Source organism: Cnephaeus nilssonii, assembly GCF_951640355.1.
Source record: "Cnephaeus nilssonii genome assembly, chromosome: 2".
Classification (NCBI taxonomy): domain Eukaryota; kingdom Metazoa; phylum Chordata; class Mammalia; order Chiroptera; family Vespertilionidae; genus Cnephaeus; species Cnephaeus nilssonii.
The window spans coordinates 110,951,757-110,971,054 of NC_137073.1; the positions used below are offsets into that span (position 1 = coordinate 110,951,757).

The 19,298-nt window shown below is 51.4% G+C and overlaps 1 protein-coding gene across 2 annotated transcripts in view; it reads left to right on the forward strand.

Annotated features, from left to right (window-relative positions):
* The first annotated feature begins 522 nt into the window (after positions 1-522).
* ADAMTS12 (ADAM metallopeptidase with thrombospondin type 1 motif 12) overlaps positions 523-19,298 on the forward strand; it is a 183,548-nt gene continuing 164,772 nt past the window's right edge. For both annotated transcript variants that reach the window (XM_079792513.1, XM_079792514.1), the window contains exons 1-2: positions 523-963; positions 9,375-9,736. In XM_079792513.1, the coding sequence (XP_079648639.1) occupies positions 840-963; positions 9,375-9,736 (486 nt within the window). In that variant the 5' untranslated portion in view covers positions 523-839. The remainder of the gene's footprint in view (positions 964-9,374; positions 9,737-19,298) is intronic.

Sequence of the window (19,298 nt, forward strand, 5' to 3'; positions counted from 1 at the left end):
CTGACTCACCCCCCCTTCCCTCCCCTCCCCTCCCCTCCCCTCCCCTCCCCTCCCCTCCCTCCTGGTGTGCGTTGGGGAGGCTGGAGGTGGGCTGGAAGGGTGGGTAACAGAGGCAGGAAGCCCAGAGAGACCGGCAGCCTCCCATCACTCGGTCCCCTCACCTCCTGTAGCAGGAAGGGACTAGTCCAAGGCCAACCCAGACCGTCTCCCTCCGTGTGCCTGGGCAGAGAGGAAAGTTGTCTGTTGCTTTTTCACACGGGAGTCCCAGCTCGCCCTGCACGGGAACCCCAGAAACGTGCGACCAGCTGAGGAGGCTGGGTGCAGTGAGGGTGTGAGGAAGAGTTCGGGATCCGGGAGGAGGGAGCAGAAGGGGGCAGCACTGAGCTGGGGGCGGGGCGGGCAGGGGGCCTCTCCGGAGTCCCGCCCAGGGCGGCTCTCGCGGGGCTCCCCTATTTGGCCGGCCGGCCGGGCTCTGGGCGGGGCGGAGGAGCGGGGGTGGGCGTCCCGGAGGAAGATGCGCAGAGCCCGCAGCGAGGCGGGGTCGGGAGGGAGAGGGGTGGGGACCCGCGGTGGGCTGCGCCCTCCCACCCCCAGCCACTGCACACCCAGCACCACACAGACGCTGTCAGCTGCCAGCACCCCCTTTCTGGAGGCGGGAGGGGGTCCAGGGAACCAGCCCCTTTCTGCCGGGAAAAGCGGAGGGAGACCCGGGCAGCCCGGCCGCGGCTCGCCCCCGCTCCTGGGCCATGCGCGCCGGCGCCTCCCCGCGGGGCCACGGGAGCCGTTCCTCCAGCTGAGAGCTCACCCCTGGCGACGCGGCTGCTCCCCGCAACTGAACCATGCCATGTGCCCCGAGGAGCCGGCTCGCGCACCTCTGGGTGCTGGCTCAGCTCCTGAGCCTCGGGGGCCCGGGCTACGGGGCGCACGCGCAGCCCCAGGTGCGCTTCCGCGACCGGAGGCAAGGTGGGTGGCTTCTCTGTATTTCCTTTCAAACCCGGGTGATCGTGCCCTGGGTGAGGAGTGGGTGGCTCCCTTCCCCTCCCCCCACGCGCTGAACTCTGCGGAGTTGTAAGGAAATCCGAGCCCGGAGCTCAGGAACTAGGGGTCCTGGGGGTCAGCGTTTGGGTGAGGATTCCTTCCTTCTCCCCAAAGGTGAGGGTCCCCACCTCTCTGCGCCCATGCTGCCGCAGCCAGGGCTCCGGAGGTGGCGGGCACCCCCCCCCCCCTGCCTCCTTTGTGTCCCCTGAAGCTGCCTGGTTCAGCGCCCCCGTTTTCGGACTCTGAACACGGAAAGTGACTTTTCATCCAAGTCCCAGCCGGCCCCGGGCAGACATCGCCTTTCAAACTCTGGGGAGGGAGGGGAAGCGCGATCCCGCCCCCTGCTGCGGGAGGCGGCTGTGTTTTGGTTTCCTGGAAAGAAGCAGGCTGTGTTTTAAAAAGAACAGTCCTTCTGGGGAAACTGGACGCCCTAGGGGCCACCTTGCTCTGCCCCACCTGCCCCGTCACAGCGGCTGCGCCTCTGGCAGAGTCTCCGAAGCCCCGATGCCCTAGAAAGCGCGGGGCAGCTGTGACAGACCATCAGTGGTGGTTATCTTGTTCATTCTTTTTGACCTTTTTGACCTTTTTGACCTCACGCCCTGGAAGGCTGGTCCTGTTGCCTCTGTTGGGTCATTGGACCTGCGGGTCGGAGACACCCTCCTGTTGAGCGGGGAGTTCGTGGTGGCTGGGAGAACAGAGTAGAGCGATCCGGGCACCAGCAGGGCCAGGGCACCCGGGGTCAGCCCACTGACCGCCCACCCCGCCCCCTGGTGCAGGGGCCATGGGCACTGGCTCCGTTTCACAGGCACCTGAAGGGTGGAGAGCTTGTGGGCCTAGCGCATGGTGGAGGGAGGTCTGAACCTAGGGAGCCTGACTCGGGGCTGGCTCCCTACCGTCCAGCAGGATTGCCCAACGGCCCTGCTAGGGACAGCGCGCACAGGCGGGGACAGCACACACAGGCGGGGACAGCACACACAGGCGGGGATAGCATGCACACAGGCGGGGACAGCACGCACAGGCGGGCACAGCGCACACAGGCGGGGACAGCGCGCACAGGCGGGGACAGCACGCACAGGCGGGGACAGCACGCACAGGCGGGGACAGCACACACAGGCGGGGACAGCGCGCACAGGCGGGGACAGCATGCACACAGGCCGGGACAGCGCGCACAGGCCGGGACAGCGCGCACAGGCAGGCACAGCGCACACAGGCGGGCACAGCGCACACAGGTGGGGACAGCGCGCACAGGCGGGGACAGCGCGCACAGGCGGGGACAGCATGCACACAGGCGGGGACAGCGCGCACAGGCGGGCACAGCGCGCACAGGCGGGCACAGCGCGCACAGGCGGGCACAGCGCGCACAGGCGGGGACAGCGCGCACAGGCGGGGACAGCGCGCACAGGCGGGGACAGCACGCACAGGCGGGGACAGCATGCACACAGGCGGGGACAGCGCGCACAGGCGGGCACAGCGCGCACAGGCGGGGACAGCACGCACAGGCGGGGACAGCACACACAGGCGGGCACAGCGCACACAGGTGGGGACAGCACACACAGGTGGGGACAGCACACACAGGTGGGCACAGCGCGCACAGGCGGGGACAGCACACACAGGCGGGCACTGCGTGCACAGGCGGGGACAGCACACACAGGCGGGGACAGCACACACAGGTGGGCACAGCGCACACAGGCGGGCACAGCATGCACAGGCGGGCACAGCACACACAGGCGGGGACAGCACACACAGGTGGGCACAGCGCACACAGGCGGGCACAGCATACACTGGCGGGCACAGCATACACAGGTGGGCACAGCACAGAGCCCTGGGCTAGCATCCCTGAAGCCCTGTGTCTGCTGACTGTGCTCACGTCCGGGAGATTCCACAGCTTCCTAAGCCCCTCTGTCCCAAGACCGCCTGGGGGCACACATCCCCAGCGCCCCCTCCTGAGGGTTCCCACGCAGGGGTTTCTGCCCACATCGCAGAGCCCAAAGCTGCTGGAGAGCTCCCCTGCTGCGGGTCGGGCTGGGTCAGGAGCCGCAGGGCCAGCCCCTGTGCTTTCCTGGGCCGCTGGGCCGCAGCGCTGGGCTCAGATGTCAGGCCGCCAGCACTCGCCTGTGTAAACGGTCCGATACCATCTCCCACCCCAGTTTGAAATGGCAGCGTTTGTTGTTCTTTGCAAAGCAGCTCCTTTGTGAGGAGTCTCTCCTCAGTGGCAGCACAGACAAAGCCTGGGAGTTTGGAGAAGGCTGGGTTCTGAGACACGCATTCTCCCGGGCTGGCTTTCCGCTCTGCCTGCCGGCATCACCTTCCAGGGCGTGCTGCTGGGTGTGGCGCCCAGGGCCTCGCTTCTCTCCCCTGCACCGTGGGAGATGGTCGTCCTCCCTGGCCACCTTGAGGGCTATGCACGGAGAGTGTTTGACTTGGGAGCAGCTGTAAAGTGCTCCGAGCTTATTAGCGATGGTGCGTATTTTAGGTTTTCAAAATAATTTCGGATTTTAAAAGCCTCTTCACCTACATAGTTGTCCTTAACCCTCATTTTACGTGGAGGAGAAGTTTCTGAGCTGTGCTCCATTTGGGACGGAGCTGAGAGAGCGACCAATCAGAGCAGGACATGTCGAGCTTCCTGGGAGTAGGATGGCCTGGGTTTGCTCCCCGGTGAGCTGCCTCCTGCTTCACCATTAGCCCGTCTCCCTGGACTCCCACGGGAGCTCTGGTGATGTTGTTGAATTGCACCCACATTCTGAACATTGAAACTTGCACATTACTTTAGATATCACTTCTCCCATCCTTCTTGTTTTTACAGGTGAGGAATGGGCGGTCTAGGTGGGCAGCCTGTTAGTCAATATGTATCCATTGAGCACCTACCCATTGCTGTTTCACCAATGGGGTGAAGAGTCCCACAGTTGGAAACTCACTCAGACCCTAGGTAGCCAGTGAGGTTCTTTCTGGTTGAAGCGCCGGGCCGAGGCAGGATTTTAGACGGAGGAAGGAGTACAGAGATCAGTCCAGCCCTTCCCGGGACTAGAACCAGGCAGATTGACAAACTGCTCAGTAGACTTTCCACATGGCTCAATTGTGCAGTGACTGCCACAGGGTCCGCACCAAGGATCAGAACAACCGGAAATACTCCTCTTGCTCACAGCACTCTTCTACAATCAATGCTGCCCCCTTGGGTGTGCTGTTCCCTGGACTGTTTACAAGTCCCCGGCCACTTCTGTGGCCTCTTTTTCTCCTGAGAGCTCCATGAAGTCAACAGGGCAGGCACTTGACCCCATGCTAGAGACGTACTCTGGGCTGCACACACATGTGTGGGAACTCTGGGAGCATTGCCGTGTTTCAACACAAATGTTAAGATCATGCACTCATACCATTTGCAAAAAATAAATTCTGCGTGGAGAAAGTGATTTTGGACATTGAAGCAGAATTTTTGGACTGAGCAGGATGTCCCGGATTCTTTGTCCACCGGAGTCTAAGAATGAATCCACGGACAGAAGGTGGTATAGCAAAGGTGGAAATTTATTAAAGAACTAGAGGCCCTGTGCATGAAAATTCATGCACTGGAGGGGGAGGTCCCTCAGCCCGGCCTGCCCCCTCTCACAGTCCGGGAGCCCTCAGGGGCAGGAGGCGACCCGGCGATCAGGGGAAGGCGACGCCCCCATCACACCTCTGCTGCTGCCACTGCCGGCAGCGCAAGCCTCGGCCAGCCCTGGTTACCTGAGCCTTGGGCGGCCCTGAGCAGCTAGGGGCTGAGAGGACTGGGGAGCTGCGCAGGCAGGCCCGGCCTTGCTGCGTGCCTGCCGCCCTGGCGGGGCTGAGGGGACTGGGCGCCGTTATTTTGTGGCTGTGGGTGCCACCATTCTTCGAGGGCGTGACAGTCAATTAGCATACCCCCTCCTTGTTGGCTGTGGGCGCCGCCATCTTTGCAATGGTGTGAGGGTCAATTAGCATATTCCCTCTTTATTAGATAGGACAAGTACAGACTCCCGCGTTGGGAGGGGAAAGAGTCTCACAGCACAGACTCCCACGTAGGGATGGGAAAGGGTCCCACTGAGTCCCTTTTCCCTGCGGCTTATAAAGGCTGCAGATCCTGGTGCCTTGATAGCCCCTCTGATTGGTCACTATTCCCTTGGATTGGTTACTATAGTAACTTCTGAGCTCAAAGGTCAACCTCACATGGGACATGTGAAGTTCTCTCCCCACCCCTCCTTCCTTATTGTTTTCCTATTCCCTTTGAGCTTTCTTTTCCTTCTGGATGAAGGGCTTCCTTCTCTGTATTTTGTAAATATAGACCTTTTGCTGTTCCGGCTCCCTCATTCTATGGAAATGTACCTGTTGCAGCTCTTCAGCTCCCCCATTCTATGGAAATGTACCTTCTGCTGCTCTGCAGCCCTGTGCTTCCTCCATGGTCCCCTTGATTTCTAAAATTTCCTAAATCTGTCTTTTTCACCCCCCAAAATTCCCGTTTCAGACATTTTCTTAGTGTAGGAAGAGACCTCACAGTTTTGGTATTTTGTGTGTTAACAATAATGAGCAAGGACTCACTGCAGGTTAATCACGGGGCTGGTGAGCAGATCCAACCTTCTGTATGTTACAACTGTGAAGGGACCAACAGGATTCTTCACATTTCCTCATGCGTGGTTTTCTAGGATAAAAATACAGTGGAAAGCTGATAGCCATCTGTGGAGGATAATTACGAAAATAAACTTCCCTCACAGGAATGTCATTGCCCTTTCCAGTAAGGACTCTTAGAAATTCAATTGCTCTCTAAGATAGAAATAAATATGAAGAATAACCACAGTTTAACCTAAAACTTATAAAAACCGGCAGGTGCACATTCTCTCACCTCTCGCCTTCCTTTCTAAGCAGAGGCTAGGAGACCACTTGGCGTTTGCTATTTTCAAAAGTGCCAACAGGCTTCACTCACAGTTTCGCATCAAGTATCAGAATTGGTGGTTTCAAATTGAATTTTAGACACAGCAGGTCAGAGTGTTCAGGGCTCGGAATTTATTTTCCTAAACCACAGTGTGGGCCGCAATGTCCTTAGGGTGCGTCTTCGCCTCCCCTCAGCTCCACGCTGGAGCTCAGCGGTGGGCCCTTGAGGAGCCCTCAGGCTTCGGTCGGAGGGTGGGCTCTGGGGTCAGCTCACCCAGCACAAATCCTCACCCGTGTTATTATTCTTAAAGTGGTGAGAATGGAAGCCAAGACAAGGGACACCATTAATAATACCTTCCCCGCAGAACTGTAAGCATTAGACAAGACCAAGTCGGTGTTGTCTTAATGCTGTGCTTGACCATGGGAATGGTAAGAGTTAGGAGCTGTGGCTATTTCCTGACATCTTATTTCTCCATCCCTATCGCATTCCCTCTGAACTCTTGCTTTCTGTTGGCCAAGGAATAGCTACCTAATTTTACAAACCAATGAGGTCAACCAGTGTCTTTAATACCAGTGAGAGCTAGTGAGTGCTATTTGTCAGGCACTGTTCTGAATCTATTTACTGAGTTAATACATTGGATGAGCACACCACCCGAGGAGGGAGACACTGTTAGCATGCCGAGGGCAAACACAAGGCAACTGTAGTTGGGCCACCCACATTAGCCAGACTCCGCTCATGGCCTCCTGTTTCCATCCACACCTGTGGGGTGATATGGCTTTGCTGCCTCCTTTGCATCAAGAGGCAAAGCCAGTCTTACCTCCCATTACTCTGCCCAGTAGAGGCAATTAGTCCCATTTATTGCTGAGCAAATAGAGGCCTCTTAAAGAAGTCAAGCAGTTCTCTGCTTGTTAGATCATCATCACCGGGGGCCATGCTATTACCTCTGCTCTGTAATAATCTCTGCCAAGTGCAGCTGCATATATGTACATGAAGTACTGTGGCAAGAACATGATTTTGAAATAGGAAGTACACGATTTTAATCCAAGTTCTGTTGCATATTGGCTCTGTGTTCTCCCTTAGACTCAGTTTCTTTATGATATGGGGATAATACTCTATATCAAGGGGTTATTGTGAATAGTGAATGAGAAGAGACTTACGGTACCTGGCTCATAGCAAGTGCTCATTAAATGGCTACAGTAATTAGCATTATATTATTGTGCAGCCACCTTATGCTGGCTCTTTAAAAAACCCATTAGGCTAAAGGTAACTTGGTCAAAAGCTGTAAATTTGTTTGCTCTTTTATTCTTTGGGAAATAGGTGCTTTAGCTTTTCATTTATACTTTTAAAAATCATGTCTAATACTCTTCAGAGACAAGCATTTTGTATCTTAAAGGACACAAGAGCCGCTCCTGAGAGAGGGAGTCGGCATCTGGACATTGGCCACGGACAGGGCACCACCGCACGGTGATGCTATACGCAGCTGAGTAAGACTCTCCTGCCTCTCACTTCCCCCCACTGCCCTAACCCTCGGGGAGCCAGAGACTTCACTACAAGCAGCAGAAGAGACAGAAACACAGGAGACTTACCCACAGGAGCCGCCTACATCGCCCCGCCCAACCTGGCCTTTCCTTCCGAGCTCTGAACTTGGAGGGGTGGGGAGCTCTGATAGATGCTGAAGAGCCCAGATATCCCTGGGGGAGTGGGCGGGGCAGAGGACTGAGTCAGTTTGACCCCTAGTTCTTGGCGTGGTAGCATCACTAATTTGTGCAAAACCCCTTTCTTGCTTTATTTATCTGTGCATCCCCCCACCCCACCCCCATTCCCCACTTCCATTCTTCCTCTAGAAAACCGTTTTAATGGATTCCACATGTATTTTTTGTTTGCGTATGCCCTGGCAAACTTCGCAGTGTTGTTTCTGTGTGCACATAGTTTCCATGAATGTAAATGGCTCGGTATTAACTCGTTTTGTCTCGTATTTTTCATGGAGCACTGCTTGGAAGATCTGCCCATGTCACAACATGGTCTGTTGTTCCTAGCTGCTGTTGGGAGCAATGGGTCTGGAGATTGTACACCTGAAAACTGAGACAGTTTGTTAGCACCTAAGAGGGAAACGCGGTGCTCCGTCCCAGATGTCATCCAAGGTGGAGATGAACCGCTCTACAAAGTGTGTTTGAAGGCAGTTGTCTGGGGGAAAGGTCTTGCTTGCATCATGGCACCTCAGCAGGTCCAGTTCTTCTGATTTACCAGCTACCAACGTGTCCACTGCTCCGTCCATGCTGGGTGGGGATAAACAGTATAATAAACAAAAGGCATTGTGAACGCAGGCTATTCTGGGAGCTACAGAAAGTAAGGACATGGGGGCTGAGAGGAGGCAGAGAGAACTTCGACCAGGGACATCAGGAGAAAGAGGAGGGAGGATTGGAGTTGGGACTTCAAAGCAGAAACTGGAATAAATGGGATATCGATAGAGAATGTGAACAACATAGTAAGTAGTTGGAGAAATGACTTGAACAAAGTGATACAAGTTAGAAAGTGCCAGAACAGCTGTGCGGAGGCCAGGAGGGAGGCCGCTCCCTCCCTCCCCTTCCTTCCTGACTGTTTTTGTTTTCTTTTTACCTATTTTTTTACCACAAGCAAAATATTAGTTTTAGTTTATCTTACTGTTACTGGTCTGCTTTAAGTAGTCTGAAATCCATAGTGATAATTACTCCCGAATAGATTGCTTGTTATTCTCCAACATCAAGATGAGGAAGCAGTGGGGGATCTGTGTGAGGAAATCAAGGTGCACGTGTTCCTGTGGTGGGAGGAGTGAGTGGTCCGGTATCGCATTGTTAAAGTGGCAGTTTTCATATCTTGCACCCATGCCTCGGATCCTCATAGATTCACTTACCCTTTCATTTCGTATATTTTTTAAAAATAAAAAAGAAACACCCAAGATCCTGTGAGCTCCGTTATGAACCAGTTATGCTGTAACAGGTGTGAGGGTCGTCAGAGTGTATGTGACGTTGCTGTGTTTTTGCATTTTGTTCTTCAACCTGACTTACCAGGACCTTCCCAAGGTGCTTAAACTGCTTACTAGACAGGGAGGTACCACCGTTTGTATTGATGAACTCTAGACTTGAAATGCTCACGTTCGTCATACTGATCTTGCCTTCCTCCTAAAAGTATTCCTCATGCATCCATTCTCGCCTTAATTTGTCTCTGGTGAGACATCTGCCATCCAGAGCTGCGCCTTAGTGTCAGCTTCAATGGTCACGCCATCGCAGAGGGAGCCCCGAGTCAGTTGTTCAGGGAACTTAATGTTGACAGTATTTGTGTGGTGGGAAGGATCTCGAACCTTCAAGTCAACAGTGGGGTCTTGCAATCAACAAGCTAAAATCCACGTTCCAGAGGGAGAGCATTGGCGTTGCTACAGACCCAGCAGGGATCTCTGTTTTATTCTGTCTCCTTTTTTTCCCCCCAGAGAATTTCATCAAGGCCCTGCCAGAATACCACGTGGTGGCACCCGTGCGAGTAGACGCTCGAGGGCATTTCCTGTCCTATGGCTTGCACCCTCCCTTCACCAGCAGCAGGAGGAAGCGGGACTTGGAGAGCCCAGAGGACTGGGTGTACTACAGAATTTCCCATGAGGACCAGGACCTGGTTTTTAACTTGACGGTCAACCAGGAATTTCTTTCCCAAAGCTACATCGTGGAGAGAAGGTATGGGAACCTGTCCCATGTTAAGATGGTGGCTTCCTCCGGCCCTCCCTGCCATCTCCGGGGCACAGTCCTGCAGCGGGGCACCAGAATCGGGACCGCAGCCCTGAGTTCCTGCCATGGACTGGTGAGTACCTGGCTCCATCACCTCCCTCCTCTGTGTCCCGACCCCGAGCACCTTGACCTACACACTCACAACCGATGGGTTCACAGATGCCGTCAACACATGTGAATTGAACACTTAGGATGTGCATGATCGTGGCCCCTAAATGTGTTAAGGAAAAGGTGCATACAGTTAAAAGCCAGTAAATCTGGGGATGGAGAGGAAGGGCCCTCGAGTACCAGGTGATTCCAGCCTGCAGCCAGGGTTGAGACCACTGCTCTCAATGGCTCCCAGGCTTGGGAGCAGAACAATGGGACCTTTCCCATGGCAAATGGCCCTTGCAAGCCGGGAGAACCACCATGTGGGCATTTTCAGATTCAGATTTCAGATTCATACTAAATTCAGGAGCTCAAAGAAGCAAATTTTAATTAATGGAATTATGTGGTAGTAGCCAAGATGATGGAAAATTTTTAGATTCAAATCATTGAGTGATTTTGCCAGAAGAATCAGTCCACTGGGATTACTTGGGAGCCTTTCACACATAATTGGAGAATCAATGGATGTTTCTAAAAAAGGCACCAAGACAGAAGATGATTTGACTATGAGTGGTGGCTACATAATGCAACGTACAGGTCATGTATCATAGTAATGTACACTTGAAACCTATATGACCCTATTAACCATTGTCACCCCAATACACTTAATTTAAAAAGGCACCAAAAGCCCAATGAGTTTCTTTCGTTTCTGTGAGGACACAAGCTGGCTGGCGTCAAGTTCATTTGCTCACGTGCCATAATTGGCCAGTGCCCGCCTAGAGTGGTCCTGTCAAAAGGGTAATGGTTGGGCTGGTGTCTGATTTTTCCAGATCTTGTCTGGGTCCCATCTCCAGGATATTCATTTTGCCTTTCATGGAGGGATGACCCACACTTAGACTCACAGGATGGCAGGCGTCGGGTAAGCTGGCGCTAGGCCTCCCGCCCTGAGTGGCATCTGGGAAGGCTTTCTGAGGAAGGAAGCTCTGTCATGTGCAACGGGACATCTGCTGCTCATCCTGTGGCTCAGGCGGGCACAGGGTGTGCTTCCGATGTGGTCATCCTAATGCTAGAGGCTGTGTTCTCTGGGAGTTGTCTCTAATTTGAATTCTCTGTTGGAGCAGACTCAGATGGTTGCAAACTGAAGACCCAGAAAGGTCACCCATGACAAGGTGTGGGATGACCATCTCCCTCCATTTAATATCCTCTCACCTGGCTCTGTCCCCAGCCCTGGAGGCTGCCTTCAGACTGAGTTAGCCCATGTCCCCAGCTTAGCAGCCCTCCCTCTGTCCCTCTCAACCATTTTCATCACCTTTTCCCCCTCAACACTTCTATAGTTTCAAATTACAGAATTTATTTCTTTATATAAAATATGTTTATTGATTTTTTTTTCTTTAGAGAAAGAGGAAGGGAAGGAGAGAAAGAGAGAGAGAGAGAGAGAGAGAGAGAGAGAGAGAGAGAGAGAGAGAGAGAGAGAAGAGAAAGAAACATCATTTGGCTGCCTCCTGTATGTCTCCTACTGGGGATCGAGCCCACAACCCAAGCATGTGCCCTGACCGGGACTTGAACCAGCAACCTTTTGGTGCACAGGACGATGCCCAACCCACTGAGCCACACCAACCAGGGAAGAATTTATTTCTTTTGAACAGTTTAGTTGATTTGTTCCAGTCTCAGTTCTTTGAAGGAGGATCCGTGTTCTTTAATCAATTAGGCTCAGAAGTCACCCTCAGTGGGAGTTGTGACCTGTGAGCATCTCAGTGGGTGGCTTTGGATTTGCTGTTACCAGGGGCCCTACAGGGTTTGTTCTAAGTTAGTTTATTGTTGGTATTTCAGTTTAGAGTTTTGTGCTTGGAGGATAGTTTAAAATGTTAGACTTCACGCTTTTGTGTGATACAGGATTGGGGTTTTGACTCCTTATGGGGCCTCCCCTTTCACCAAGGGCTTGGTTTAGCTACCCACCACCCCGATTGTATATCTGAGTCTGGAAAAAATATTTGTAGTTTCTGTTCACAGTCAGGGACAGTCTTCTCGCTCGTGCTTTATTAAAGTAAATACGGCTCTTGGCTCCGTCCTAAACCCAGCCTCAATTCCAGCCGTTGCTGGGAACTCAGTCCTGACCCCTAATCCGAGGAACTGAGCGAGGCTCTCTCCAGGATATGCAGCCTCAGCGCCCACTCACCTCTCCTTTCCGGTCCCTCCTGGCATTCTGAGGCTTCCTTTCTTGTTTTGAGCTCAACTATGGATTACAGTATTGACAGACGTTATCATTCTTAGTGTGTGTTTATTTTAAGTTACATGTTTTATTTGAAGTAGTTGTAGATTCACATGCAGACGCCAGAATTAAAAGAAAGGGATCCCAGGGACCCTTTGCCCACCTCCCCCACCCCCAGTGGTAACATCTTGCAAAATTACTCTACAATCAAGATGCCCAACATTCCCATCACAGTCCCTCACGTTGTCCTTTATAGTCACACCCATTTCCTCCTGCCCCATCCCTCCTCAGGCTTACATTTTATTTTTAAGTTTATGATCCATTTGAGTTAATTTTTGTATAGGGTGTGAGACTTAGGTAGGGATATCCTCTCACCTGGCTCTGTCCCCAGCCCTGGAGGCTGCCTTCAGATGAGTTAGCCCATGTCCCCAGCTTAGCAGCCCTCCCTCTGTCCCTCTCAACCATTTTCATCACCTTTTTCCCCTCAACACTTCTATAGTTTCAAATTATAGAATTTATTTCTTTATATAAAATGCGTTTATTGATTTATTTTTCTTTAGAGAAAGAGGAAGGGAAGGGGGGAGAGAGAGAGAGAGAGAGAGAGAGAGAGAGAGAGAGAGAGAGAGAAACATCGTTTGGCTGCCTCCTGTATGTCTCCTACTGGGGATCGAGCCCACAACCCAGTGATTGGACATTTATATTACTTGCAAAGTGGTCATCCTGATAAGTCTCAGTGTCAGATGGCACTGTGGAGGGTGGACTGTCTGTGTGCATCCCTCCCTCCCTCCCTCCCTCCCTCCCTCCCTCCCTCCCTCCCTCCCTCCCTTCTTTCCTTTTGCCTGTGGGTATCCAATTGCTCCAGCACCATTTTTAAAAAAGGCTACCTTCCTTTTTTAGGATTCCTTCCACACTTGTCAAAAATCAGTTGGACATAGTTTTGTGAGTCTGTTTCTGAGTTTTATGTTTACTCCATCAATAGAATCTTCATTCCTATAGCTATGCAATTAGCCTTAAACTCAGGTAGACTGATTCCTCCCATTTTACTCTTCTTTTTCAAAAACTGGGTTAGTAATGCTGTTCCTTTGCCTTTCCATATAAATTTTCAAATAATCTGGCTACAAAAATCTTGCTGGGATTTTGATAGGAATTGCATTCAACTTAGATATTAATTGGGGCGGGGATGGGGATTGACATTTGCTGTGTTTAATCTTCCATCCATGAACATAGTAGGTTTCTTCCAGTTCTGCCCATGAGACCGGCGTAGGCTTCCTGGTGGAACTGAGAGGTCCATGCAGCTTGGTCCTCCCTCCTTCCCAAGGAGATGATGATATAGCCTCTGAGGGAAAAGGGATGAATCCCACGCACATGGCATTTCTCACAGGACATTTCCCAGCAAGCGGTGAGAACCACCACGTGGGCATTTTCAGATTCAGATTTCAGATTCGCAGTCAGCACAGGAGCACAAAGAAGTGAATATTAACTAATGGAATTATGTGCGAGTGGCCAAGATGATGGAAAATTTTTAGATCCAAATTATTGAATGCTTTTGCCAGAAGAACCAATCCACAGGGTTTACTTTGGAGCCTTCCACACATAATTGGACAATTAATGGATGTTTATGAAAAGGCACCGAGTGAGTTGCTTTCCTTTCTGTGAGCACACAAGCTGGCTGGCGTCACGTTCATTTGCTCACGTGCCATCATTCGCCAATGCCCGCCTAGAGTGGTCCTCGTCAAACGGGTAATGGCTGGGCTGATGTCTGCCAGTCGGAACCAAGCCCTGGCTCGGGGAAAAGGGCCCATAGCCCCACGTGGAGCATCCTTTTTGTAGTTTGTCTGCCTAGATGGGGTGCCTTTAAAACTCATCTGTCTGAGGAGGCATCTTCTAGGATCTCATCTATCTCCCTGCATGCTTTCTTGCAATTTGCACAAATGTTTGCCACCACAGTAGCCACGGGGGCCCTACCTGCAGGATTTGGCCTGGCTTTGTGGCCCCCAGATGACAGTCCCACGGGAACGCCCAAATCCATCCCTGTGTTGTTTCCCCAAAGCCCTGAGGTATTCAGTTTCTTTTTTTTTCTTTTTTAAAATTAGAGTTGAGGTATAGGATAGTTCCAGGTGCACAACCCAGTGCCTGGACATTTACATTACTTCCAAAGTGGTCGTCCCGATGAGTCTCCGTGTCAGATGCACTGTGGAGAATGACCCTCGGGGTTGTGGGAGACAGCGGCCAGGGATCTGGAGGGTGGGCTGTCTGTGTGCATCAGGAACAGGTCCTTCCCCGTTGCGCGGCAGCAAGAGGTGACCACTTCCCTTCCCAGCCTCGCCTTTGGGTCAAGGGGAGGGACAAGTGTGTGTCTAGTTCCTGAAACCACGGGGTCTCTGCTTCTGGTCTAGGGAACAGCTCGTTGAGCTGAACAGGGGAGGAGGCCTTCTCGAGAAGATGCTTATTCACAGGCTCAGGTCCTAGAAGCGTGTGCAGAGGAGAAACGTGTCCACACAGACCCCCCATCTGCAGTGAACTTCCCTGCCGAGCTGCAGAGCCAGCGGCCGGGCTAAGGCAACCCTTGTTTCCTTGGGTGGCCATCTTCACATCGAACTGAAAATGTGAATTTTTGCCACCAAATGGAAGGTGTGCGCCAAAAAAGAGCTTGAATCTTCTTTCTCTGAGGAGGCAGGGCACTGAAGCTTTAGAATAGCTTTCCAGCCTTTACCCAGCAAGCTCTCCGTTTTTGCCAGGAGATGCGATTACAATAATTTTAACTCTTTACATTGCATTAGGTCCTAATTTCCAAAAATGCAAGATTTAAGTGTCCTCTGCGTTTTGCTGTGTAAATGCTACAAATGAGGTGAGTGACGTCTAGAAACTTGTGCCGTGCGATGGCGCCTCTGGAGAGGGGGTATGTCGTACCACCACACCACTCCCTCCGCTCCTGGCCGGCCGTCAGTCCTCCCGGGTCCTGTCCGGACAATCAGAGAATGGGACGGGCCTGCCCTCTCGCTGGTGAGCTCCAGCTCAGCCGGGCGTGTGGCTGGGGAATGAGCCGCTGGCAGAGCAGGCTCCAGCCCCCCCCCCACCCCCCCCCAGGAAACGCACATCGAGTCCAGGGAGGCCTTTGTGTGGGGTTTGCTGTCCCTCACCCGGGGGAGGGGGAGGGAAAGAAATGCTCTGTGCATCTCCTAACGCTGCTCCCCACCTGAAGAATGCGCCCTGACCCCTGACCTTTGGGATTGCAGGGCAAGACCCATGCTCACTCAGACATGAGATGAGCGGGGCCTCTGGCTGGGGGAGGCCCCCTCCCTGTTACTGCTTTGTGTTACAGGCTCGTAAACACAGGGGGTCCCCCCGCCCTCTCCGTCTTCTGCTTACTGTCCAGTTCATTGGGCTCATTTTGTGAGGTCCCAGCCTGATGGGTTGGAAGTGAGAGAGAACGGAAGGGAAGAGCCTCTACTTAGAGGAGCAGCGTTACTTTTTTCTTTTGCTGGATCTTGTGCCGGGGTTCTTGTCCCAGCCTTACAGAGGGTTCAGCATTCTGGAGAAAGGGGCTGCGTGTAGATTCAAGAAGGAGTCCAAGGACGAAAGATAATTTTGAAAGGCATTGGGGGTCAGAGGAGCTTCAGCTAAAGGGAGCTAAAGACTACCCTCCTTCACTCAGGACCCTGCTTTCATTAACACGATTTATCCTAAGGCAAGGTGGAGATAATACACTTCAAAGGGTACGGTATCACAACCTTTTGGTAAAACTCTTGTAATTATTACATGCTGGAATTGGTTCCCGGCAATCTTGAATTAGGGACCTTCCCTGTGGTCCCGGGAGGGGCTGGAGAAGGAATGACCCTCGGGGTTGTGGGAGACAGCGGCCAGGGATCTGGCTATTGCTGGGCGAATTACTTGGCTCACAGTCCACACCGATGGAGCATAGAGATGCCACTGCCTTCGCCTGTGTCTCTCTCCCGCAGGCACTTCAGTGTGAATCTCATTTCTGTTTTCATGACAGACGTTGAAGATTAGGTGTCCAGAGTTTTCCATTATTAATGGCTTAGTATTTCTCTCGTGTTTTTTTTTTTTTTTTTTTTTTTTTTTTTAATGCAGCGTGAGTTGTAGGTCCAGGGAGTTAAATATCAGCTTTCAGAAAGATCTAGTTCCTTTCAAAAATGTCTCCATTGATTGACAGATTTTAATAAGGACTTTGAGAAGTGAGAAAACAGGAGGTTTGGATTTATGCTTTGGTAATTGAAACACTTTTTTTTGGTGTTTTTTTTTTAAAAAAAAAAATCTATTTTCATTTATTTTTTTTACAGAGAGGAAGGGAGAGGGATAGAGTATCAGAAACATCAATGAGAGAGAAACATCGATCAGCTGCCTCCTGCACACTCCCTATTGGGGATGTGCCCGCAACCAAGGTACATGCCCTTGACCGGAATCGAACCTGGGGCCCTTCAGTCCACAGGCCGACGCTCTATCCACTGAACCAAACCCGTCAGGGTGAAACACTGTTTACTTGGTTGTTGGAGACGATCTTTGAGTGTGATGTGACTGGTTGTTTTTCTTACAGGGATGACATGCTTTGCCTCCTTGAGTCTGTGATTTGAGGGGACAGGGTCCTTGCTGCCAAGTGTGAGGCCCATGGACCGGCAGCCTGGGCATCACCGAGGAGCTTGTTAGAAATGCAGAATCTCGGGTTCTACCCCGCTCTGTTCAATGGGAACCTAAGTTTTAACAAGATCCCCAGGTGGTTTGTGTGTGCATTAAAATTTGAGAACCATTGGCCCATCAAACCCAGAGACACTAACTCCATCTGAATACACTGTTTTGTGTGTTGAATCCCTTTGGCAAACACGGGAATGCCTAATGATGCTCAGAAACAGTAGTGGGGGTGGTGGTGCTGCTGTTCTCATCAATGTGGTGAAAGGGTGGACGAGGAATCCTAGGCGATGTGCTCCAGAAAAAGACGGAGGAGATCCACGGGACCTTGGGAGCCAGAGAAGGTGGGTTAGAGGGGCCAGCTGTGCCCATTGTCATCGTTGCTACTCTTCTGTCCTCTGCAGTGTTTTGTTATGTTAGAATCCATGGACAGATCTTACCACGACAACTTCTCTAACCTCTTTATGTTCTATGATTCTTAGTCTGCTTTTAGCTTTCTTTTCCTTTTCTTCCCTTCTAATACTATCATTTTCTATTTAAAATCTTTTTTTTTTTTTTATCCTCTGACCCCATTGAGCCTGGCTGATGGGCTCTAAGATACTATATAATTGGCATGATTTCTGTGATTGAATATTTTTAGTCCTTTAAACTCTTGAAAGATTGCTTCATATTTTCTAAATTTGTGTAGCTTTTGCTCATCATGGAAGTCTAGACACCCATGTGAGTCTCCATGAGGTTTGGGGGAATTTTTATGTAAGCATTTCTGTGCGGATGTTGTGGAGAGTAATTAAAATGCAATGTCATTTCTTATGACAGTTCTCCCTTTTAAAAATGTGAGAGATGTTACGCTGAACCACAGATCCTAATTTAGTTGTGACATTTAAAAAAAAAAAGATATTTTTATTGATTTCAGAGAGGAAGGGAGAGGGAGAGAAAGATAGAAACATCAATGATGAGAATCATTGATCGGCTGCCTCCTGCACACCCCCTACTGGGGATTGAGCCCACAACCTGGGCATGTGCCCTGACTGGGAATCAAACCTTGACCTCCTGGTTCATAGATTGATGCTCAACCACTGAACCACACTGGTGTTGTGACATTTTAATGTTCTTAGTTAATTATAGTTTTTGTATTGAACTCTTTATGGTGTACAACTTTTAAACTTCTTAAAAGTACGTTTTCTGAGAGGCAAGCCTCGCTCAATAGGAAATCTGTTTCCCTGGAGAAAAGTTACAAGCAAGGTTTCTCTCAGTAATTAATTCTCAGCAGTGTTCTGCTTGTAGGAAGTGGTCACTGAGGAATGCTGTGATTGAATGCAGATGTTCAATGCCCTTGACCTCTCTCCTGATTGCCTTATTATCAAATCCACACATGCCTCTGAGCTTCTTTCTCAAAATCATCATACCCTCCAAGAAGCACCAGGCAGAGAAGTTAGTGTCGATGCTGGGAAGGCAGCAGGAAGAGCTAAGCCCAGGAATTCCATTCACCTGGAAACAGGCATTCCCTCCCCTACAGGCACAGGTTCCTACAAGAAATGGATGCTTTCCAAGAATTTTTTGTTGGACCCAAGCGGTCAATTGTCAAAAGGAATTTGTTTATTTGTGTGGGTGTGGTGAGCAGAGCTCTTACGATGACTTTCTTATAACGCATTGGCTGAATGCAACGGAAATGGGACCTCCCCTCCCCTGTCCACCGCCACATCAAGGTCCATCATGGTCCTGTTGCTTTGGTCTCCAAAGCATAGTTCAAGTCCTTCTCTTCTCCCCTTGTCCACTCCCCCTGTAGTCCAAGTGCCCCCATCTCTTACCTGGGCTCATTCCTGGTCCCCTTGCCTCTGTGTGGTTCATTCTACACAGAAAGCCAGGTTGACCTGACAAGAACGTAAATTGGGACTTGTCTGTGCACTAAGCCCATCCAGTGGTTACCCATCATTGTTAGGACAGATCCAGATGCTGCAGGGGCCGGCACCACCTCTTCTGCAGGCTCTGGTTTTCCCATCATCCTGCTGGTCCTCAGGCTTCAGCCACGCTGCCTGCTTTGGATGTATTTGGCTGCTGTTTTGGGGGCAGAATGTTCTTAAGTTCACCTGGTTCCTTCTGGTGGTTTCATTCTGTGCTTCCTTATCACCCCCTCTGAGAGTCAGCTGAGCACCCCATGTCAGGGCCCGCCCCATTCATTCACTCGGCTTTCTCACTTGGGAGAATGCGGTGAGATAGTTTAATGTAGTGAGGATGTGGACTTCAAGAAAGCAGAAAGCAAACCAGGAATAGTTATATTTGTACTGAGCTTTTGTAGCACATATTTGGGTCTCTGCACAAACTGCCTAGATAGATAGATAGATAGATAGATAGATAGATAGATAGATAGATTGATAATGGGTGGATATTATCTTTTATTTGATTACTAGAGGCCTGGTGCACAAAATTCATGCACAGGTAAGGTGCCTAGGCCTGGCTGGCAATCAGGGCCAATCTGTGGGGCGACTGGCGGGGCGATTGGGGGTGGGGTGGGAGGGCCCTGCTGGCACCCCCCTTGGCCGGCCTGGGGCCTGTGGGCTGGGGGCAGCTCCTGTGTTGAGTGTCTGCCCCCTGGTGGTCAGTGCTGCACATCATAGCAACTGGTCATTCCACCAGTAGTTCCACCGTTTGGTTGATTTGCATATTAGGCTTTTATTATACAGGAGGATAAATTTTATCC